At 37.3% G+C, this 25,377-nt stretch overlaps 2 protein-coding genes across 4 annotated transcripts; one reads left to right on the top strand and one right to left on the bottom strand.

The window, feature by feature from the left end:
* The first annotated feature begins 13,914 nt into the window (after positions 1-13,914).
* cryba1l2 (crystallin, beta A1, like 2) lies at positions 13,915-24,959 on the top strand. 3 transcript variants are annotated; one of them, XM_079898325.1, is made up of 9 exons: positions 13,915-14,345; positions 14,592-14,652; positions 14,994-15,214; positions 15,793-15,974; positions 20,242-20,318; positions 20,652-20,770; positions 21,528-21,669; positions 22,072-22,214; positions 24,396-24,959. In XM_079898325.1, the coding sequence occupies exons 4-9, from the start codon at positions 15,944-15,946 to the stop codon at positions 24,541-24,543; spliced, it is 660 nt and encodes a 219-aa protein (XP_079754451.1). In that variant the 5' UTR covers positions 13,915-14,345; positions 14,592-14,652; positions 14,994-15,214; positions 15,793-15,943; the 3' UTR covers positions 24,544-24,959. The 3 variants fall into 3 exon arrangements, with proteins under 3 accessions (XP_079754451.1, XP_079754453.1, XP_079754452.1); XM_079898327.1 differs by lacking the exons at positions 13,915-14,345; positions 14,592-14,652; positions 14,994-15,214 and adding an exon at positions 17,414-17,617 and having other exon boundaries at positions 15,894-15,974; XM_079898326.1 differs by lacking the exons at positions 13,915-14,345; positions 14,592-14,652; positions 14,994-15,214; positions 15,793-15,974 and adding an exon at positions 19,299-19,452.
* On the bottom strand, positions 14,162-17,370 carry crybb1l2 (crystallin, beta B1, like 2; the record flags this gene model as incomplete). Its single annotated transcript, XM_079898306.1, has 6 exons — positions 17,331-17,370; positions 16,363-16,466; positions 16,009-16,127; positions 15,782-15,914; positions 15,043-15,185; positions 14,162-14,333 (listed from the first exon to the last, which is right to left on the bottom strand). Exons 2-6 carry the CDS (start codon positions 16,459-16,461, stop codon positions 14,162-14,164), a joined length of 666 nt encoding a protein of 221 aa, XP_079754432.1. The 5' UTR covers positions 16,462-16,466; positions 17,331-17,370.
* Positions 24,960-25,377: the final 418 nt, after the last annotated feature.

Below are 25,377 nucleotides of genomic sequence, written 5' to 3'. Positions count from 1 at the left end.
GGGAAATTTCCCCCTAAAATAAAAATTCTGAAAGTATTTACTAACCCTCATTTTCTCCATACATTGAAACTATAAATGGGGTTGAATGTTGTTTGGATTCTTAAAAAACCCTCTTTTTTGTGTGTCTTCTGCAGAAGATGTAAAGTCGTACAGGTTTGGAACATCAGAAGGGTGAGTAAACATTTGTGCGTTAAGAATTAATGGAATCAAATATAAAGGTTTACATTTACTAGACAACATAAGTGAATTTCATTTTATATTTTATTTAAATATATTGGTCACACTCTAGATCAGGGTCCAATTCTCACTATGAGGGGGGGGGGGGGGGGTGATTATCTATAAAAAATATTTGTTAAAACATATTTTTTGCACACTGGAAATGGAAATATATAGGAATGATAATTTCAGCCAATTAAAGATATGAAAGTTCCTGTTGTCTATCAAGTAAATGGAGGCGCAGTGAGGGATATTGTATGTACGTACTACATTATTGCCATCATTTCATATACGAGGCCATCACTGTTCTGTTCCAGTGTACAGTAACTCCCTCAGCATCGGTACAAGAATAGTCACAGCAAAGCCAATAGCACTGTAATTAGACTTCAGGAGAATCTAATGATGCACAACCACAATCAAATGTTAAAATCCCCTGGGGTACCTTTACTTTCTCTCTTTATCTTTTTTTCCCTCACTTGCTCATTATTTCTTCCTTCCTGAACTCTTTAAGTCCTGATGCTTCTGGCACCAGTGCCAGTAGTGTGTTTCAATCTTCATCCTCCTGTGTGCATAATTTGTGGTTATATCTTTATTATCAATGTTTGACCATTGTTTATTTTGTTTTTTGAACCTTAATCCATGTATAAATTCACATATTTGTTTTTTGTGTGTAAAATTCTGATGTGGTAGTATCAAGAGCCTTACATGCTAATGTAAACTGTCATCACACCTACACTCATCAATTCATTCCATGAATATCTGTGCACATATGCAGTTTATAGGTGTAAATAACTTCTAAATGTGTTATCTATGTGTTTTAGAATGTCTGTGGCAGACACAAATGTGGATTATGTCTTTATTAGATTGGCTTATATGAGTATATGGCCTCTGAAAATGTGCTTTGATTGCTCTGATTAGATGAAATCCCTTTTAGACACTTTTGATGGGCTATTCAAAACAAAGAGTCCACTAGAGATTCGGCAGAAAATGTATGCTGCTCTTGTCTAAAGCATTGAGGTTTGCTCAAGTGGATCATCTTGAAGACTGTAAAATATAATGAAAATGCTGCCATGATTGCCTAAGAAACAAGAAGTTATAGGGCTTTAGTAGAGTTAAAGTTGAGTCACAGAAAGACCCAAACCTTAAATTCAAGCGTTTAGCTTGGCCTAAAATGAAACACATTTACAACTCTTTTAAAACACACTAGATTCATTTTTCTACTAAATGAAACTAAAAGACCCCCCCTCCCCCCTCGTTATGAACAAATTGCATTTTCATCTCAAACCACCATTAAATGCACAATAAAAAAAAAAATAAAAAAAAATGGAAACCTTTTTTATTTACCAAGGCTATAGCTTTATTTGATATGACTCACAGTGAAAATATTCTGTTCGCAAGTCATATTTCCCTTGAGTTGTCCACTTTTTCACAGACCACATATTTCCCGTACCATATTTTCTTCAAGTCTCATATTTCATCATATTCTTGCTCTTTACCAGCACTGTTGGATCCTATAGTAAATAAGGTCACTTCTAGCCTTTATTAGTAGCAAGCTTGGTTATGATATCACACCAGAACTGAGGGACAGGCATAATCTGTGTAACGATAAAAATCAATTTCACACAACAAATGCTATAATGATTTTACGTTTATCATAATGATTCTACAGTACATGCAATAATTCATATTTTTAGGAAGATCACATTGAAACAAGACTTTTTTTTTTTAAATTATAACAAGATTGTTTAATGTGAACTAACACATTTAAAAAAAAAAAAAAAAAATTAAAGTTGGATTTATAAGTGCCCATAGTTAAAGAAACACCCATTTGCATCTGGAAAGTTTTTTCAGCCTTTTACATCACTGCCTGCTATGACAACACAAGATTATAATTAGTTAGAGACGTCAAGTCACGCTTCAGACAAAAAGAGAACGACAAGCTGTCAGACTTTTCCTGTCTGTCTTGACAGAAGCATTGTGTTTAGTTAATCGCTATCTTTCTTTCTCCTCTGCCTACTTACAGTGCCACTTCCACTACGTGTTTCTCATATTTGGTCACGCTGTCTTTAAAACAGCTGTCATGATTTACTGATTTCATCAATTTCTGTTACAATACAGAAATCGATCAAACTAAAAAAATCTAGTGTTAAGTATTTGGACACTTAAGTGACACTTAGAAATGTATGGATGTTGCCTTAAACACCACATAAGGAAAGATAGACACTTTTTTAAACAAAAAAAAATGAAATCATAAAAATAAATTGGTTCAGTTAAGAGTTCTCCAGACGTAATGGAAAGTACATAGTAATTATGAAGAACTACATCTGAAGTGTAAAAAATAATCATAATTTTAAAGGTAAAAGACTGTAAAAATTAGACTAAAAACTTGTCAATTGGTTAATGGTGAATTTCTGTTAAAATACTGTTAAATACCATTTTTTAAGTGATAAAAGCAAGTCTTATAATTTACAGTGAAAATCCATAATTGACATTCTCTGAATTCTCTGTGACAGCTGGTTTTTGACTGTTTCTTCTTTGTTTTGTTTTTCTTATCAGTTATGTAAATTAAGGATTTACGTCATATCTTATGTTGGTAAATTAATGTGTATTGTATTATTTTAGTATCATGTGTGTTACCATGCTGATGTGTTGTTTTCAACGCTATCTCACGACCAATTCGTACGAATTCTATACGAGGTGGCTAATTCGTACGAATTTGTACGATTTTTGCTAAATCGTACATATTTTACGAATTGCCCAATTCGTATGAATTCATACGAATGACCTACCCCTGACCCCGCCCCTAAACCTACCCATCACGTGGGTTTAGACAAATCGTACAAATTCGTACGAGTGAGGTCGTACGAATTCGTACGAATTAGCCACTTTTTTATCACTCGTACGAATTCGTACGAATTGCCGTTAGATCAGGCTGTTGTTTTTGTGTGCTTGACACTGTGTGAACCTTCTATTTACTTCAGCTTGTTGAAAGTTGTCATGAAATTTGATTCATTACAACTGCACTTTATTTTACAGTTAGTACACTTTCAATGTACAGTATCTTGCAGTGTACTCACCCACGGAGTAGTGTAAGGTAACTAAATGGGTTAATTTAAGGTTTAGGGGTTTGATCATCATCGTATGTTCATGCGAAACAGGACTTTAAAATAAAGAGCTACAGAATTTTTGGGTTTTCTTATTACCGCCTGGGCACTATAAAGGGACAAAACAGATTTAAGTACTAGGTTGGCATTTTAACTAAATTTAACACTTATGTGTTTTGGCGGCCAGAGTAAAACTAACGGTAAAGGTACAAGATTAAATACAGTAAGCTGACTGTACACATAATACACTGAATGTGTCACAATACTAAAATCAACTCCTTTCTTTTAGTGTATGTGATGACATCAACCAAGCAAAAAAAATCAAACAAAAAAACGCATAAAGCAGCCTTTGCGCATTCAGACGCTTTGTGTTCAAATGCCTGATGCCTGTGACTTTGAATTCAATTGAAAAGCTTTTTTCCCCACATATAGCGTACTGTGGTTTGTGTCACCGTCATACACCATGCTGAGAATACTGCAAGCATGAAAAGACCTCCATGCGATTCAATGTGAATAAAAGGCTATCAAATGTTCATCTGGCACTCTCAGATCTTTGTACAGGGCGAGAGGGTTTATTAATTATGTATTGCAAAATGCAAAATGCGGCTCTTACACTAAGAAGCTGAATGTCACTGATGTGTTTTATAAAGCATATCTCGTTAAAGGCTGTGTCACTGCGCTGTGGTTTTTATCCTTAGTATCTCATCATGGTTTAACCATTTTTTTTATATCAAACTGTTCTATCTAAAATGCTAAACTGCAACTTTAAGTCGTTAATACTGTTGTTTTTACATATTTTTACTGCAGTGTAATGATATACTCAATTATCATACTGTATGTGACAATTGATGATATGATGCTTTAGATATGCTCAGATACATCTACGAATGCATACATATATATCTACATTTCATTAGTTGTATGAATCAAGCTATATTAACATCTAGAACATCTTGACAAAGAACACAAAAAACACTGGGGTTTAAATACACAACGGGTAATTAGCAAACAAGACACACCTGGGAATAATCACAGAACTAATCAACTAGAAAAACTACAAAGGACTACAAAAATGGCACACAGGACAGGAAACAGGAACAGGGTAAAATGCTAACTAAAAGTCCAATAAACAAAACACACAGACACAAAGCCAGAGAATACGTAACAATATCTTTCAGTATCTATATCTTATCTTCACTCTTAAAAATAAACATTCTTTATAGTCATCTGTGGTTCCATTAAGAGCCTTTAACATCCATGGAACATTTGCATTCCACAAAAGGTTCTTTACTGTAGAAAATGGTTCTTTAGATTTTCAAAATGTCCTTGTAAATCTATAGGCATCTCTCTTTATCCATACGCTCTCACAGTATATACCAGTAGTTACCAGTGGAGTACCCCGAACACGGCAAATTTTTGATGCCTTCCTTATCCAAGGGATAAGCCTTGAGGTCTTGGAGTCTAATGAAGACTCAACATGAAGATTCAACATGAGTTGAATCAGGCGTGTTTGATTAGGGAGACATCTATAATGGGCAGTGTTTCCTATAGGCACCTATCTGTAGTTGCATATATATCTACACCTACATCTACACCTATGCGTAGCAAACACTTCCCTTCCTTAGTTCTTTTTGCAGTTGTTGCATAACCCTGACCCACATCCTTCAGTCCATTTCTGTTACTTTCTCACTCATCTGTTTCCTCTGCCATTGAACCGCTGAGTGTCTGCCTTCATTTTCTCTCAAATAAAACCCTCAATGCACAGTAGTCTCCAAAAGCAGTCTCTCTCTCTCTCTCTCTCACTCTCTCTCTCTCTCTCTCTCTCTCTCTCTCTCTCTCTCTCTCTCTCTCTCTCTCTCTCTCTCTCTCTCTCGTATTCTTTCAGATACATTTCTTCTCTTTAGCTCTTTCTCCCTTTTGTGATTCTTCCTAACTCTCTTCCTGCCTCATTCTTTCTCACTTTTTTTTTGTTTAGCTTTTTCATCTTCTGGTGACATCTTCACTGTCCTCCTCTACCGTGCTGTTTTCCTCTCTCACTCGTTCTTTTCTTCCTCACCTTCATTTCTGCACTGACTCTTTGTCAGACTCAAAGAGAGGGATGCAAGTGTTAGTTTGCTCACTGCCTTCTGTGTGTGATCTGTGTGTGGGCAAAGTGTGTGATATCTTTGTGTACAGACACAGCTAGAACTGTATGACCCTGCATGTGTGTGAGAACAGCTAGTATTGTGGAATTGTGCTTGTGTCACTCAGCTTGAACCACTACATTGTGTTTAGGTGTCTCTCTGTGAATGTGACAATGTGATCATAGCTCTGTCATTTCCTGTTTTTTATACAACAATCTCAGCCCTCCAATTTGATTGGCCGAGTCATGAGTGATATCAGAGACCTAAGGAGGAGACAGACCACACATAGAAAAATGATTGGAGGAATCTTAACGCTCAATACCCTTTTTCAGAGTGTCCTTTCAAATCTGATGTTTGTGCCTATCCAATTGGAATTTCACATGCCACATAAACGTGAACACGTTAGACGTCGTTGCAGAACTTGCATGTCCTGATGGGCAAGAGAGGGTCGTAGATGTGTGGATCAGGGTGAGTAGCAGTGACTGGTGTACATGTTTGGTACCCAACTTAGATGAAGGGATGTGGCTGTCAAACTTCAGAATGGACAATGATTTGTAAAAAAAAAAAATAGTTGAATGCTACACATAATGATGTAAGATAACATCTGTTTTGCAAACCCTATGTGTCTGTTGTTGTTGTTGTTGTTGTTTTTTGGCATATGGCTACCTGTCATGATTCCTGTCCTATGTTCCCCTTGTCTTGGACCTTGTCGTGGACTTTTGTTTGTTATTTCCTCTTCTGTGCCATGTTTTGTAGTCCTTTGTAGTTTTCCTTGTTGATTAGTTCCTGATTGTTCCCAGGTGTGTCTTGTTTGCCAATCTCACCTTGAGTGTATATACCCTAGTGTTTCTCATGGTCTTTGTCTGGTGTTGTCCTTAGTGCAGTGTTCTTCAACCCTGCTCCTGAAGGACCCCCAACACTGCATGTTTTCTTTGTCTCCCTAATCAAACACACCTGATTCAATTCATCAGCTCATTATCACATGGGTTAATGAGCTGATGAGTTGAATCAGGTGTGTTTGATTAGGGAGACAAAGAAAACGTGCAGTGTTGGGGGTCCTTCAGGAGCAGGGTTGAAGAACACTGCCTTAGTGGATGTCAGTGGATGTCAGTGGATGTCTTTGTATGTCTGTGGATGTCAGTGGATGAGCTGTTGCAGTTTCTGGAATTTCCTGCGTTTGGATTATTTTGTTCTTTGCCTGGTTTCTTGTTATGCTCCGCCTGGATTTACTTTCTGATTGTTTTGTTAATAATAAATGTCAAACTGCACCTGGATCCAATGCCCTGTCTTTACTGGAACAGCCTACGTTACACCTACCAATGCAACATCTTTGCCATCAGGCACGTGTACAGATAGACCCTACATGCTGCTCAAGCACCTGACCTTTTGGCTGATGACTAACTTTTTTACTAAGACTAAGACTTTTTGTATCTTATAGTTTTTTGTTTAAAATTGGCCCGTGGCATCAATTCTCAATGAAGCATGTGCCCAACAACTTATTCTTAATAATTCTGCGAGACTGCACAAGTCCCTCTCACTCAAGTCCCTCGTCCGCATCCACGTCTCCATGTCTCATTGGCCAGGTTACGATTGTGTTTTCCCAAAACCTCTGCACTGTTTGTCACCACTGTGAAATGAAACAACTATTAAAACATCTCAATACAGCCAGCCTAACTTAGGTAATAGCCCTCTATTAGGCTTAACAACAAGCAAGTGACATAAAATAGCGTCATGCAAGGTAATGACACCGAAATTAATAAAAATGCCCCCAAAGTTCAAGATATGAATTATTCTGTATGAGTTCTTGTATTTTGTGTTGATAACATATACAGTTGAGCAATATTACACAAGCAAGTGATAATCATTCAAACTATTTTCTTGAATATCAGCATGATTACAAATATGATATTCATTTTATACAACAGTTCAATAAACAATGTTGATTTATATGAATTGACCATTTTTAGACACAACGTTGTCAATTTTGGCTGGTTTTGCTCTATTTTGCCAACATAAATAGTTCTAAACAAAGCAGAAAAGTTGAGTCTCTCAGCAACACATAGTAATGTTTCATTCTTAAATAATACACTTTTTTTTTTTACTAATCGCCAATCGGGTAAGTCAATGATTCAATTACCCATTCATGAAGTTGACATACAGGTGCTGGTCATAAAATTAGAATATCATGAAAAAGTTGATTTATTTCAAGAATTCAACTTAACAGGTGAAACTAATATATTATATAGACTCATTACATGCAAAGTGAGATATTTCAAGCCTTTATTTGTTATAATTTTGATGATTATGGCTTACAGCTTATGAAACCCTCAAAATCAAAATCCCAGAAAATTTGAATATTACATGAAATCACACAGTAATTACACAGTGATACCATGGTCATTGAACCAGGTTTTGGTTCTTTTGGCAGGGCAGGTGCAAATCCTATATAATATATTAGTTTCACCTGTTAAGTTGAATTCTTGAAATAAATCAACTTTTTGATGATATTCTAATTTTATGACCAGCACCTGTAAAGAACAATATGAACAAATTGTTTGAATGAATGATTCTATGATTCACTTATTATGACTTGTCACCACTTACTCGCGGTTTAGTAAGTGGTTTTAGTAAGTGGTTTATGTCGTTATCATTTCATTTCCCCCTACATTTCATATTTCTGTATTCAAAAGGTTATATTTAGAGCATTCATCTCATAACATTATTTAGGCAATTGTAATTGCAGTGTAAATGGATTTTGATAAATGGATTTTGATAAATTTTGTTTATACTAATTTCAAATCGTGTAATTAATTATAAGATGATTAACAATATGTACCTTTATATTTTATAAATAATTATAAGAGGGGTGCCTTTATTTCACTTGAGCACCTGCCCCCCAAAATGCCTGTGCATGCCCTGCCTTGATTGCTATAGAAACCAGTGCAGATATTCTGGAAAATGAAATAGCGCCACAGGACACACAAATCGAATCTAAACAGTTGCGATGCACAGTGTGGACAGTCAATGATTTAGATCAGATTCCAATCAGATAAACAAATATTTGGATTTGGACTGTGAACGTAGCCACTATGGAGGCTATAGGAATGGTTAAAAAATGTGCCACTTCAGTGACACTTTAATTAATAATAATTAATAGTTAGTAAGGTGTTAAGTGTAGGTATTGGGTAGGATTAAGGGATATAGAATATGGCCATGAATAAGGCATTAATATGTGCTTTATAAGTACTAATAAACAGCTAATATCCTAGTAATATTCATACTAATAAGCAACTAGTTTATAGTTAGAATTGGACTGTAAACTATACAGGGACTTCTATTGTTACTCTAGAACAGGGTTTCATAAAGGGAATGTGCTCTCATAATCTTTAATCTTTAATCAGATTCCCCTGATTCTGTAAAAATTTAGTCTAGGTAAAATATTTAGTTGTGCGTATATTGTAAATTGTGCCCATTTACGTCAAAATTAGACCAAGTTGCAATTTGTAACTTACGCACAGCTGGTACAACCGACCCGAAGTTCGGAAAACCCAGAGTGGAGTTACTCGGTCTGACAATATGCAAAGCTTGACACTTTGACTTATTTTGGAAGTATGTTGGCGGAGAAAAAAACAACATATTATTGGCCAACAAAATGTACTCGATGTTAACTTTTTTATTGAAACGTTCCCAAACTTAATTTCGGGAAAAGGGAACCCATCTAATCTTTCAATTAACTGCTGGAGCATAAGCAGCTGCTCACTTTGCTCTGGTATCATCTGTTTTTGCATCCCTCCACCTCCCCAACATAATTTAGGCATCTTGCTAACATACTCATCATCCAAGCATTAGTAGTCCCAATAGGGGGTATATCTACGCTTGAGTATATCTGCTTCTTTGAGCCCCTCCACTCCGGACAACAAGCCAAATACGCTTAACCTTAATAGCTTAAAGATTATATAAGCAAACAAACGCATGAATTAAACTGTTATAGCCTATAAGGCTGCCTCTGAAAGCTGAGAAATGCTGCCTCTACAGGCAGCAAATGAAGGTAGAACGACTGCAAGGCACGTCCAAATCCAATGATCATATTACATACTGTCTTCTTAGATACCTTATCTGATCGATTTTTCAAGGCAACATGTATCCTTCACTGTTTATGATGTCCATTATCCTGTGCAGAACTGTTCAGTGTAACTAAAAAAAATCAAGTCAACAATCAATGACAAGCAGCTGTGAGAATAATCAGTGTCCATAGAAACTGAGTTGCGCGAAACAAAGGCAAAGAAACACATGTGACTAATTAATACAAACTAAAAGTCCATGAAAATGAAACTAAGAACAAACACAACTGAATACGTGAAACAATATATATAAATTAGAAAGGTCAATTGATCATACAATCAAGATTCAACTATTTTTTTTTTAACTCAGTTTAATGTAATTTAAGGTGAAAGGAACTAATTGTACTTAATTCAAGGCAGCAACTTTTTTTCTTTTTCTTGTTTTTACACTGTAGCCATATAGACATTAAAAAGTAATAAAAACAAAAACAGCAAAAAAAATCTACATCTACCAATCATCCTCTTGGCAAAGTTTTTATTCCCAACAGATTAAACCTCCCAAAATAGAGGTTATGAATATCAAATATCTTCCTGTTTGCACTGTTATACTCTTATCTAACACTAACTCATTTTCTCCTGCTAAAAATACCCTCTATTCACATATGGCTCTTCCCCCAGATTCCTCAGACTTGCCCCAGCATCCCAACGCAGTTTCTGGCCTCTCAGCCTCATGCACTCACTCATTCACACACTCTCACCCCTCTCTGCTCTTTATTTTTAACCCAGTCAATCAGACACTGCTCACCGATGACGCAGATCCACATGCAGCTCTGACACCATCAGCCAGAGAGAGAGAAAGAGAGAAGGAGGCTGGCAAAACGGGGACAAGCTGTGGCAAAGAGAGGAGACGGAGGGAGAACAAAGTGCTCAAAATGATCAAAGAAAAAAAACGTCAAAAATGCATCAGATAGATGACAAGTTGTTAAAGAGTGTACTGTTAAAATATTTAACATCTAAACTTACTAGTTTATTCTAAATATGACCTAATATATTCGGAAGACAGCATTACAAGTCTTTTTTAAGAGTCAGATCAGGTAGAAGCAGATCTTTCAGGTAACACTTTTTCACCTTTTTTTTTCTTTTTCTTTTTTTTTTTACAGTGTATCTATGATACATATGCAGCTTTGTAGGTGTCCTTACTCTTTTTGCCCATTCTCCACTATCTCTCTGTCACTTTCTCTCTAACTCTCTCTATCTCACTGATAGGTTCACACCCACTCGTTTGTTAAACATAAAGACAAATAGCTTACATCACTCTCGGCGGAAAGACTTTTTAGGAAGTTCCATAAAAAGAACCGCTTCTCCCCCGGCTAACTCACAACACAGCCGTGACGCAAGAAAGAGACCTGCCGTGGCGCACACACACACACACACACACATACAGCTCTTGCAGGCTCTCTGTATGCATGTGGTTCAGAAGGAGAGAGATGAAACGGCAAAGGACATGTCTGTAGATTTTCTGTGTGTTTATGTGTTTAAATGGAACACAGAAAACCCATTAGTCAAAGAGGATATTGCACTGTAAAAGGGTTTTGTTAGAAAAACTAATGTGCTAATCTGATTTAACTGATGATAAATATGATATTAAATTACTGAAGAATTTGTAAAAGTCAGATCAGGTAGAAATCGTTTCTTAAGGTAACAATTGCACATCTGCACTGTAAGTGTGTGTAGATGTGAAGCCATGGTGTTGTTGACGTCATCTTGACGTATTTCCCCTCTGTTGCCAGTAGCAAGCTACTACAATTAATTTTGCGTGGAAAAGTACAGAAAAATGTGTGAAACAAGCAAAAGAGGACTGACTGCTTCTTTGATGATCTAATTGTTAGTACCTTCTTGTGGTGGCCGTGTAGTACTACAAGAGTGAGATTCAATTAACTTAGCATCCCACTGAGCCGTGTGATAACTAGCTTCCCTCTAAATCATTCCAGCCTCTGTCCCGTATCATCCTCTATCTGCTCTTCATTACCTCTCAGGGTGTGAGGAGGGAAAATGTGTGAGAGACAGGCTAATCACACACTTAAGATGTGGAGTTACTAGATTTCCCAAGGTGCCTGGTGTGTGTGTGTGTGTGTGTGTGTGTGTTCGTAGATGTTTACGTAAGTAAGACTTTGGGGCGTCTGACGTCAATGAAAGGTCTGGATTTTGTGTGGAGCTGGGGTGAATCTTAATATTGTATTTGTTTCGGCCTTGTGGGAAAGATGATGTCGATTTCAAATAAATTATTAATTCATTCAGGAAGGTTTAGAATTACATACTCAATCATGTGCCTGGAGAAATTGGTCAGATGTTGTATAAACCCACAATCATTCTGTTCATGATGACAGAAGCCTATATCTGTCTTATTTTAAGATGCTATTAAATTTCATTCCAATCCAAAGAACAGACAGACAAAACATACACTGGGTTTTTTTTTCAGTGCACGCACAGCACATGCTCCAAAAATGTTGATAATAATCAGCTTGTGTAATTATCTTAGTTTAATTGACTTGACAGCTGACTCAGAATCTTCATTTTAAAAGAGTAATCCTAGATTATTGCTGTATTTAAGCCATTTAAAGGGTCATAATGTTCTTTTAATATTTGTATGTTTTTATTCCATTTATGGGATAATGTACACATTTTTTTATTATTTTTTTGTATTAAAAGTGTCATAAAGTAGTTTTTATGACCCTATTCTCAAATTTAACTTAAATGTATTTTTGTTGTAACTCTCTTTGTAACCTTTCTCTTAACAAAAGATTAATCTGAAAGGTAGGAGCCCTGACATATAGGTTACATTCGAATATGCACTTCACTATTTTACAGCAGGTGAAAAAGAGAATGTGAAATCAATAATAGTATGTCTGAATTCACAGTACTCATAAAAACAGTAGACGAAAAGCTACTATTTTCCATGAGATTTCGAAGTGCACATTCAATGGACACTTTACTATCCCATGAATTCATGGGAGAGGATCTGTGGATGGCGACGCAACTGACATTGAAGGTCACATGAAAACATGAAAAATGTAGTATGTCCAGATTGCATTCATACTAGATACATTTCATACTGTGTGGAATGTACAGTCTAAGTACTTCAAAGAAAGATGCAATTTCGGATGGAGTCGGAGTTCATCATCTTGAATCTACAGCACATCCAGTGTGGTCTTAATTACAAGTCTTTTTAATAAGCCAAACACATGCAGCTTTCTGCTTACTGGTTGTTCATGTGACAACATTGTATAATATATTCATTATGCGATTTGTCAGTAGCATATTTAATACATTTTTGTTTGTTTATTTAATGGATTTCATACATACTGTGAAAAGTGGATGCACGATATATCAGCCACCATATCGGTATCGGCCGATAATTGTTCATTGTCAATGCTATCGTTATCGGTCCGATAAGAAAATTCGGCCGAAATATATTAAAGTCGATAAATAATGGATAATTTCCTTCAGCTGAAACGCTTCAGATGCACACTGTTCGCCATGATGCTTTTGAACGCCTTGAAATATGATTGAAATCACTTCAAAAAGGAAAATACTGTTTAGTGCAACATGTTCAGCTCAAGTCTGTCACAAAGGCTACATACAATTATGAGAACATTATAATTGTGTTCGTGGGACTTGGCTTTTAATGGTGAGAACTTTTGTTTTTTGTAATCAGGCTCTCAAAAATTATATAAAAATCTGGATTTAGATTTATCGGCCAATATATCGGTTATCGGCTTTCAAATATTAAGAATTATCGGTTATTGGTATCAGATACAATTTTCATATTGGTGCATCCCTAGTAAAAAGTTATTAATTTATAAAATGATTCAAAATTGCAATCCTACCTCACTGCTAGGAACAACATTTTGGCGAAATTTCAGATCATTTACTATTATCTTTGGATCCACGCCAACTTGAATAATAGTAGAACCTGAACACTAAATCATTGTTAAATCGGTGTTATAATAATGTGCTCCGTTCTGTTAATGTGATATATATTTTTTGTTCTGATGTTAGTCATTTTAGTCAGAGTGGAAATGTGATCTGACGTACTGATGGTAAAGGGTGAATGCCTGCATGGACAGAGACAATCAGCAGTGATATCAGGGAACCACAGTCACAGGTGTCACTTTTATTACCGTTCCAAAAAGGATGTGGAGGTTTTTACATGGCCTTTAGGTCAAAACACCCCTCCCCCTGCCACCCACCGCCCTGCCCCCAACCCACCCATGTCAATCATCATCCCTGACCCACACGAGTCAGGCATCAGTTAAGGCTCGTTGTGATGGACTGATTTCCTCCGGGGAAAAGTGAATGGAGGATGAGGAAGAGGAGGAAGATGGAAGAACGAAGAAGATGGGAGAAGAGGTGAAGAGTGGAGAGTGAATAAAGAGGGCTTGGAAAGATCATCTGATATCAGCAGCCACATTTTCTATTGTCTATTGTCTTTTTTTCTTACAAAGCCCTCTCTCCTCCTTCCCCTTCCCAGGATGACTCATACGGGTGGTGCGCTCCTCCTCTCCTTCCTGGCCCTCCCCCCTCCACCTCCTTCATCTTCTCCTCCTCCTCTCTTTCTCTCTCCCCTGTTCCCTCTCTTTCTCGTCCTCCCTAGCTCTCACTTGGTGGCCATAGTGTAGCAGCCGTCTGGGTGCCACTGCATGTCACGGATGCGCCTGACGGACTGCATTTGGGGATGACGAGCGCCAAACTCATTAAAGTGACGGTATTCGCCCTTCTCCAGCAGGTACTGGCTGCCACGGTAACCAGGATACTGGTAACCCACCCAACTGAAACAAGAGGTGAGAGGAGAGACACCACAAACATAGAGAATAAATCAAAGTGAAGAACAGAATTCAGAATAGAGAAGAGCCTCTTATCAATTAGGCTACTTATATATTGTAAAAACGATCACACTGGAAATGATTTTATTCATATTTTAATGTTTGAAATATTAGAAGTACTAATACTGGTAGTTTATCTAGGTGGCGTAACTATAAAGCTGATTTGTGTAATGCAAGGCCAAAGTAATGACTGTTTTCAAACAGGTTTCCGGAAAGCCTGCTATTACAAACAGATATTCCCGCCAAAACAATCTCATGGCAGCTCGTAAGTATTATTATTTTTTGGTAAACAGATACGTATGATCTGCTTACGACCCAGTGACAGTTATGTTTAGTAGTGGGCTTTTAAAATCACACGTTTTCATACGAAATCGACACCTCGTAAAATAGTTATGTTTTCCTGTGATGTTGGGTTGGTCCCGCCAAAAAATGTATTAATAGTGCCCCATTTTATACACTTTTTAAGGGCTAGGAGAAAGTGTTTTAACATAAATAAATAAAAAGCTACTAACTTATGCTTTAAACTCAGTGGATTTAGGAAGTGAGTGTATGACTTAAAGATCACAGACTTCAAATTTCTCTAACAGATCTATTTTTTATGTTCAGATATCACAGTCTACTTGCACTCAGATTTCTTCTATGCGAGACCACTTACGTGCCACAGCTGACCATGATGCTGCCAACGCGGTCGGTAAAGCCGAAGGTGTACATACTGGGCACATCGTCATCGATGATCTCCATTTTACGGCCCTTGAACTCACCAACTTCATACATACAGATCTTATGCTTTTCTGGGTCCTGTGAGGAGCACAAACAAGGAGTTTAAGGTATAATATTTATTAATAAATGAATATGGATTCAAAAATGTACTTTTATGAATATAGTGAGTGATATAGGACATGAAGAGATTAGGAAATGTTAGGAGCCAGATTCAAACTTACGTTCCCTGCAAAAGCAAGCACCATTGCTCAGTGTGAATACATCAATGAATATGGATTTAAATATTTTTAGCCTTTTTGCCACTTTTATGGATTCAGTGTGTGTGAGATAGGACAGGAAATGATTGGAGAAGAGTGTGATGGGATTAGGAAATGTTGGGAGCCAGATTCGAGATTCAAATTTGCATTGCCTGCAAAAGCACCATGACTCAGTGTGGCAGCGAATACGTCCATGAATATGGATTTTAAAAATATTTTTTTCTTTTTTAATTTTCCCTTTAGCCTTTTTGCCACTTTTATGGACAGGAACAGAATAGGAATGGGATTCAAACTTGCATTGCCCAAATGAGCACAATGGCTCAATGAAACAAACTGAATAATGTTTTGACGATTTTGCAACAATCAACTAAATGAAAACATTCATACACATGTATAATGAATATAAGGGATGAATACCATTTTGACAGGTCTGAAGGACAGCAGGTAGTCATTCCTGTGGCAGTTGCTCCAGCAGTCCCAACGGGGGTACTCACCCTTCTCCAAGATGTACATCTCTCCGCAGAAGTTCATCTGTTCCCAACCCACCCAACTAAAGAAGAAAAAAGAAGGACAGAGAGAATGGAGGAAGTGTTGAAATACAGAACAGTCGGTAAGTCACTCATATGCATCACAGAAAGACTCACGGGCCACACTCCACGCGGAGGGAACGCACTCTATCCATGCCCATTTCACACACGTTCATGCACTCGTTGGAGATCTCGATCATGCGGCCCTGGAAGTTCTCCTGATCAAACACATACATCTGAACGAGAAGAAAGAGAGGAGGCAACCAGGTCATTTTTGCTTGTTATGCAACTATAAATTAAAGTTGACAGTTTTAGTTTAGCTTAGCTTAAAATACTGCATACATACAACACCCACATCTATTTCTATGGAAACTGAATTTTGCTCAGCTGTTTGCCATCATTCACGTTTGCAATTTCATCAGTCTTCACATGCAACCTTTATGCATCTGTAAATATGGTAGCGGTACATACCTTGTAGTTTCCCACACCCATCTCGGTTCTCTTTTGAGTCTGAGCAGCCTTCCCATCAGGCTGGGAGGCGGGCTTGGACTTCTCTCCACCAGTGGACATGATGACTACGATAAGAGAGCATATGTACGAGAAATGTGAATAATTTGCAGCCTCCTTGCTGGAAATATCTATTGTTGGACATATAGTGATGTCAACTGATAAATATTGCTCAAAGCAATTAACGAATCCCAGTCGAGTACATTTATAGCCCCTGGATCAATTCTTCACCCACTCACTTTAAAACACTTTCTCAGAAGTGTTATAGATGTGCAATGCTCATACGTAACATAATTTGCCTGAGATTACTCATTTAGAAATATATGACAAAATGTTATATTATAATGTCGTTCAAGCCGAATATTAAAACTGAAACATGGAATAGGACTTCTAAGCTATCTGATGAAATACTCCTGAAATATTGACTGATATAATTCTTGCCTTTTCTACAAAATATTTGCGTAAGATATTAAATTAGCATGGTCCCAGATTTTCACAAGGCTTTATACATAAATTACCCCAGTAAGTAATTAACAGTAATTTAAAACGCACATTCAGTGTTTAATAAATATATAAAACTCATCATTTGGTGCTGCCTTTTTTTTTATAAACTACTTTTTAATTAAATTTCACCTCATCTATTTCTCTCTCCCACACTCTTTTCATATTCACAACATAGACACAGCTTTTTTTCTTTTCTATATCAATTTTTCTGTTATGACTAAAAGGTTACAGTTCACCCTGACAATGTATAAAGTGCTATGCTCAAAAAAGGATTATATTAATTGCTTTCAACCGGTGACTAATGTGTCAAAGCTGTTCGAGATATTCTTACATAAGCTGGAGTTTCTTTGCTGTAGACTTCAACCAAATGAAATGTGGGAATGCCTTTCTCTTAAGTTTGTTTTTGCTCACAGACCCCAGTCTCTTACCTGTGTGTTAGTCAGTAGCCGCTGTCTGTCTCAATCAGTGTGTCAGTGTGTGTATTGAAAGCGAACATGTGTCCCTTTTATAGGCTGGCGCCTAGCATGGGGGGATTAGGCCCACAGAAACAAACTCGCTGAGCTCACCAACCCACACACAGAAAAGAATCACCCCATCATCAAACAGAGAGAGAGAGAGAGAGAGAGAGAGAGAGAGAGAGAGAGAGAGAGAGAGAGAGAGACAGACAGACAGACAGAAAGAAGAAAGAGGAGTATACTTCTTTCTCAAACTCAAGGTGAGCTTCCACAAACTTTATAAGGTGACTACAAAATTAAGCTGTTGGACACCTTCACAGGACAAATTTCAGACTGTGAAATGACGTACATAAAACCTGATGAAAGTAAACCAAAGGAAAAATCACATTTGATGGTGATGAACACCACAGCCAAACTCTCACATACCAAATTGAAGGCTTAGATTGGCATATATTCCACTCTTTTACGTTGGATAATGCTATGATATTTTTCATAAAAGACTAATTCAATTGGTGCCAGAGGTTCATTATGGTTTTGTCTCATTTGCAAACTGCATTAGCCTTCAGCCACAGTGCACTTACAGTATGTTGTGTTAAAACTGAACAAAATTGCATTTGTCTCTGTAATGGAACACCAGAGCCAAACCTTCTGGCACCAAATTGAAGACTTGGCGAATTTCCAAAGATACACTGAATTTACTGAATTTATTTTTCATATCTTCAGATATTTTTGATGCCAATTAAAGTTTTTGTCTCAAGTACGTTAACCTGCTTATGCAGTCCATATGATGTGTTAAAGCTCTGGCAACCGTGCTGCAAACTGTGATTTAAAAAAAACAAAAACATTTTTATGTAATATGCCAGCAAAACTGCACCAATTAAAATGGAAGTTTCATGGTTGAGTGATACTGTTACCCTTATAATTGCAGTTTAAAAGCATGTTGCAAAAATCCTATGTGGAATACATACTTTTATACATAGCCACAAAATGTCAATAACATCCTCTCCAAGATGATAACTTGCTGAATTATGCAACAGTGTGAGGTCCATAATTCCTGCTGTTTCACTTACTATGTTTTTTTAATAGAAACTATGCATTATAAACTGCATATATTCAGTAAATAGTAAGCTAATATTTCTGAACCACATATCACCTTAACACTTCTGTGTGTCATATAAGGTGTGGACAGTCATGCGCAGGCATGATGTGACACTTGTTGCCGACAATCTCACAGTCTGGATAAAGACATTCCGACTAGTAAACTTGATTATAAAGGGAAAAGATCTGTCTGAATTACAGAAACTTCCTATCTTCATTTTTACTTGAGATTTGAAAAAGTTCAATTTCTTAAGTGAAATTACTACTAAATAACTTACTATTATGACTAAACACATTGAATAGGATTCTATGTATGTCTTATACAGAACATAGAAAAAGAAAAGAAAAACAATTCCAAAACTTAATAAAAAACTTAACCTGCATAAATCAGTATTTTGGGTATGACTATTCCCAAATATAGTAACATCTGTTAAATTATGAATTTGTCAAAACTGAGGTTTCTGAAGATTAAGCTGTCGTGACTTTAAGACAGAAGCCAAACAGATATGTTTCTGGGAGGTTTGAAAGAGAGGACATCCACCCATGCAGTCGGTGAAATCCCTGTATTCTCCACCTATAGGCCGCTCATTGTGTACCATACGATGCACAGTGCTGACCGATAGGAATACAGCCGCTTGAGCTCCATTGTGCGGTTCAATGTGTCTGCATTCACACGCACCACGGGCGCGCGCGCGCTCACTCACTCACGGCTTCATCAAATCCAATGCGCTGACGGCGCGAAATGCCCCACTACTGTGGACTCACAATAAAGAGATGATCTCATAAACACACCCAAACCCAAACACACACACACACACACACACCCCACACCCCACACACACACTCCCTTACTGGTCCTTCCACCAGTTTCAGAGTCGCGTCGACGTGCACCCAGCTGTGATGGTCGCTATAAAATAGAAGCGCCAAATAATCATAAAACTCCTCGCCAAACGGGACTGACGAGCATCACTGTAAAGTAGGACAGGTGGAGATTCAGGTAAGATAAAGCTAGAGTAATAGATTTAATCCGTGTTTTATGTAAATTAAGAAGAAAAATAGCCATTAAACTAATAGCTTTTAGAACTATTTAAGTGTCAAGTCAAACTTGGTCAGCTTGAATGTTGTGTTTGGGATATTGCCTAAATAGCTTATATTACCAACATCAAACGAGTTGTCATTTGAAGTTCTTATATAGGCCTATAAGTACAATGCAGAAAACAATAATCCAAGCAAAGAATGCTGGAACATACTGTTCTTTTGCAATATGCAATATATTATTTAAGTAACAGGCTTTAATTACTCTGCAATCAAAGTAATTTTTTCTATGGACAAGTTCACTAAAATATTGTGCTATTATGTAACATGTCTTCTCTCTCTCACAGAACTCAAATTTGTGTTTCTCACTGATTATTTTTCTAAACGATTACCTGGCTTTTCTTTCCTGGGAACTGCTGAGCATATACCAATATATTGCCAAATGTTCACTGCAAAAAGTTTGCACAAAAGTGATACAAGAGAGATGAAATCCTTATCAGAATCAAGTATTCTGGAGAGCTGTGTAAAAGAAATTGATCAATGTAAAATTATACATAAATATTACTGTATAAACAATTGTAAATACTTGGAATAAATATGGATCCATTAGCAGTCCTTATATGAATTGTCTAAAATGCCCAAATGCATGTCATTCATACAATATGTCAGTATGTAACAACTGTGCATGTCCCAAAGTTTGTTTTATAGTAAAATACATTTGAAGAAGTTTTCAGCCTTCCCTTTTGTGCAGGAAAGAAGATGAACAAAGTAACCAAGATCCAAACAAACCCATCAACGTCTGGGATAGACATGGCTCCTTGCTTTAAGGTAAAAATCTTTCCACGCTTTCTAAGAAGCACAAAGAAAGAATGAGTAACAAACTATTGATTCTTTGTCTGAGAGTGAGAAACAAGGCTCCAAACCATCAATGATTCGACAAAGGCGGCTTCTGCTTAGGTATTGATTTTGAGACTGCATAGATGAATGCTTTGTGAATGGTTGCTACCACTTCTTCTTGTCCAAGATGTGCAGAATTCTGTATTATTCAACAGAGAGAGAACAGAATGAAAGGAGTGGAGGCCTGTGGTTTTGTGCATAGGAGAGAGAGTTATTCCAAATTAGATAATGGAACTGTGGCATGTGCATGTGTGTGTTTGTCAGGTGACCGTGTTCGAGCAGGAGCATTTCCAAGGCAAGTGTCAGGAACTCACCTCAGAGTGCCGAAACATCCAGGAGCGTGGGTTTGACAACATCCGCTCTATCCGTGTGGAGAGCGGCGCGTGAGTCGCCCACTCTGTGTTAATGATTGCAAAATCTTGCCAGTTAGTAAAGAAATTACGCTTTTAGATGTGTTTGAAAGCTTTTAAGTGTTTCATCCTGAGATGATTTGTAAAATGTGATGGTGATTTGGGAAATAATAAAATATGAGAATGACTGAGCTGCCGTAACTCAAGATTACTTATGTAGTTTCAGGCTTGTCTTTGACATGCTTCCTTTAGGAGAAGAATTTACTTAACTTAATACAAGTTAAAGGCTAGTTAACAAAGCAAAAAAGACTAGCTTATTATATAAGCTAAATACCTTACTACACCGAAATTTATTTTTTAATGAAAACAAAACATCATATATTCCTCCAAACCGATTGTAAGTACTTTATACACTACCGGTCAAAAGTTTGGAATGGTTGTGTATTTGTATATATGGTATTGTATCATTGCTCAATTTTCATTTTCAACATTGACAATAATAATAAATGTTTCTTGAGCAGCAAACCAGCATATTAGACTGATTTCTGAAGGATCATGTGACACTGAAGACTGGAGTAATGATGCTGAAAATTCAACTTTGCATCACAGGAATAAATTACATTTTAAAATATATTAAAATACTAAACACTTCTTTTAAATAGTAATAATATTTTACTATATTTTTAATCAAATAAAAGCAGCCTTTGGTGAGCAGAAGAGGCAACATCTAAATTATTCCAAACTTTTGACCAGTAGTGTAAATGTTTCAATTCTCTTTAATTCTGTGCAGCTGGGTGGGATACGAGCACCACGACTTCCAGGGGCAGCAGTTTGTCCTGGAAAAAGGAGAATATCCCCATTGGGATGCCTACAGCGGCAGTCTGGGCTACCATGTGGAAAGGATGATGTCCCTGCGCCCCGTCTGCAGCGCTGTGAGTGTGTGAGCGCATACTGATGCCTTCAACTTTTATTCTCAAACTTTTCTAAGCAATTTGACTGAGTTTTACCTGACTGACAATAAAACGAAAAGAGAAAATCTCATAGGCTCACAATGAAAGACAGAGCTGAGCCATATCCAGGGACTATTTTGACTTTCTTGGATAACCACGTAGCAACAGGCAAAAACACCTTAGCAACTGCAAATCAAAATCAGAACACGTTAGAAACCGTATATATAAACTCTGCAGGACAGTGGCCCTCCAGGACTGAGCTTGGTTGGACACCCCTGTTTTAGATGTGCTCGACTTCATTCAAACAAACAGGTGTCTCTCATCAAAACCATCTCTTTAAAGCTTCCCCCCCCATTTCCTTCCAATCTCTCTCTCCATTTGTAGGTCCACCAGAGCAGTCGCATGGTCATCTATGAGAAGGACAACTTCCTGGGCCGCAATGTAGAGCTGTGTGACGATTACCCGTCTCTGCAGGCCATGGGCTGGTGCGACAAGCAAGTGGGCTCCATGCATGTGCAGAGTGGCGCGTGAGTAACGCTCAACAAAACACCATTAGTGCCAAACTACGGTTCTCCTGAACATTTCTCATGCTCAACAGCTGCGCTGACAATACACGTACACGCAACACAGATGAGACCAGCGTCATTAGCTCACATTCCATAGTATCCAGTCCTTGTACTTGTGAAGTGTTATTGATTTTGCTTTCACAAAACAGTCCAGTGCAACATACCGTCAGATAAGAGATCACAGAGATCATGCATCACAGCAATATATTTCCTGTGACCGCCTCATCTGTTATGTAATGATGTTATGTCAACCTTTCAGTGCACATCATCACAGAAACTGATCATTTAACACAGTGATCATTTTCGTTTAGTTTTTACATGGCGAATTTCCAAGCAGAAATTCTTATTTTTACTCATTATATAGGGCTGGGTGAAGAATATTATTGATTTCTCAATTTAATCGATTCTCATTTTGAAGAACCGATATCGATTCTTAAATCCCAAGAATCTGTCTTTCAGTCTAAACTGCTTTCAGTTGATGAATGAACCAAACTTTGTAGTGCGCCTCCCATCTAATACAATCACAATAAGCTTTGTGCTTTGTTACTTCTGATATGAAACATCTCAGCTTTCAGGTTCTGTCAATTTACATAATTCAAACAATAAATACTTTTTTGCCGCTCTTTCATGTGGCGCGACAGATCATATAGCGTCTTCAGTTCAAGCGAAGCTGCATGTGAAACAATCATCTCTTCGGCTTTACTATTATTACATTTTGAAATAAACATGAATGAACATCAGAAGGAATGTTGAAAGATACAGTCCAAGTAAATCTGTATTTTGTCTAATGTAATCGCTCAATCAGCGTTTGAACCGCGGAGAGACGTCAATAAAACAGCTTGTAAACAATGTCACGTAATGCTACATTTACCTCAGAAAAGCCATTCAATGTCCAAAAACTTGTTATAGTCTGCTAGAAAAAAACAAGTAATAAAAACTCAGTGAGTGTTTTAGCGCAATTTTCTCACCTCATGGGATCACAACACTAAGAGATAGTAAATCTTTTCCTGGATTTTTTTTGTGCGTTCCCGAGATTAGACCTTCCTTAACATAATGCCGAAAACCCGAAGTCTCTAGGTGGTCTGGTTGAGGAGTAGATAGAAGTGCAAGATTGGTGCGCACAGACGCATGGAACAGAAATCATGAGTTAACATGCGCAATTTGTCCGGTGGAAAATTGCGCTAAAAAGAACTTAGAGAGAGTTTTGATAAATATATGCACTGTTGCATATTCATTGCATTTCGACTTAAAGGGATAGTTCACCCAAAAATGATCCCCTCTCAAGCCATCCTAGGTGTACATGACTTTCTTTTTTCAGCCAAACACAATCAGAGTTATATATAAAAAAATATCCTGGCTCTTCCCAGCTTTATAATGGGAGTGAATAGTAACTGAGATTTTGAAGCCCAAAAAAAAGCACATCCATCCATCATAAAAGTAATCCACACGGCTCCAGGGGTTTAATAAAGGCCTTCTGAAGCGAAGCGATGCATTTTTGTAAGAAAAATATCAATATTTATAAACTATTTATAAACTTTATAAACTGTAATCACTGGCTTCCGGTAAGGGCCTAAGTCTAGTTCAGGATGTAGGATGTATTGACGAACGTGGAAGTGCAGAGGGTAGAGCAAACCAAAACACTGATCACAAATTAGAAGTTTAAAACAAGATTTTTTTAAAGAGAAATGTCAGAGGAGCTTGAGTTTGTTGCCCAGCCCTATTTGTTTGAATCGCGAGAGGTGTCTATTCTCACCTAAGCTTGCGCTTAACACGGAAACTAGACTCTCTCGTGAACGCGCGGTCGGACGTTACCGGAAGCCAGTGATAATAGTTTATAAATTATGCCAAGGACTGTACCTGATAGGCCCCAATTAATCTATATCAAAAAATCGAATCGCAAACTTATGAATCGAAATCGAATCGTAAAATTTGTGTCAATGCCCAGCTCTAATATTAAAATTCGAATGCACATTAGAATCCAGCTGAATTTGATTCAAGATGCTCTTCTTCTATTAAAACACTTTTTTTACATTCCCTCTCCAAACAGCTTGTCATATTTTATGCAGTCGCTGCATCTCATTTCCTAGCTTCATTTATTTTTTTGACCTCTCCATCTGTCTCACATCCTCTATTTCCCTGCAGCTTTGTGTGTTACGAGTACCCTGGCTATCGAGGACAGCAGTACGTTATGGAGTGTGACAAGCACAGCGGAGACTACCAGCACTGGAAGGACTGGGGCTCCCACTGCCAGACCCCTCAGATCCAGTCCATCCGCAGAATCCAACAATAATGCCTGATGGGAAAAACGGAAGGAAATGGAAAGCGTGCAGAGTGAGGAAGCAGAGGAGTCGTGTCAATCATTCTAGCAGCAGTCACTTTATGAGGTGCAGTGTGGCAAATTGTAAAACCTTTACTGGTTGCACATAGTTTCCACTTGCGGTGCTCTAGTACTACACAAAAAAACAAATAAATGTTTAATGACACGCATATACACACATCAATGCTCTTTTATGAACTCATATTGGTAAGTGCACAGAAGCACAGTGGAGGACACCGGGGAGTCAAGATCAGTAAATCAAGGCAAGATGTATATCTTTATATGCAAACATGTCATGCCGTGTGACGTTTGGGGACAGATGGGAGTGTGTGTTAGACCGTTCGGAGGATGGCGGTTGACTAATAAATGCATACTCACCTCAAACTAGCATATTTGGTCTTTTTGTCTGTTTGCGTGTAAACTGATGGCATGTAAGTGGCCACTAACCAACTGTAAATTATTGTAACTCTCCTCAGTACAATAAATAAAAAAACAGGTAAAAAAAATTACAGATTATATTATATAGTCTTATTATAAAATGGATACAATATCGTATCACACTGCAATACTGGTGTTTCAGTATTTTCAATTATTTTATAATATTCCATAAAAAGAATAGAATTATTCCATATATAATCTCTAGTAAATTCTTTAGAAACATAACAAGGCTTATGCTGGGGGCGAATATTACATGCAAATATAAATGCAGATTCAGCTTTACTGGAATCATGTGGAAGTTTCTTTTTTTTAATGATTTATATTTATTTAATAACTGTTTCGAAAAGAAAGAAGGTATGTACATTTGTA

This window comes from Squalius cephalus (assembly GCF_949319135.1).
Source record: "Squalius cephalus genome assembly, chromosome: 2".
NCBI lineage: Eukaryota > Metazoa > Chordata > Actinopteri > Cypriniformes > Leuciscidae > Squalius > Squalius cephalus.
Note: the sequence above shows the minus strand (reverse complement) of the source record. Positions and strands in the feature narration are given on the sequence as shown.

Bases quoted from the DNA above. Each gene is read 5' to 3' on its own strand.
- cryba1l2 (XM_079898325.1), top strand. From the start codon at position 15,944: ATGGAGGAAGTGTTGAAATACAGAACAGTCG. The intron at 15,975-20,241 runs GTAAGTCACTCA...CCTTTTGTGCAG, and splicing joins GTTGAAATACAGAACAGTCG to GAAAGAAGATGAACAAAGTA. The intron at 21,670-22,071 runs GTGAGTGTGTGA...CTCCATTTGTAG, and splicing joins TGCGCCCCGTCTGCAGCGCT to GTCCACCAGAGCAGTCGCAT.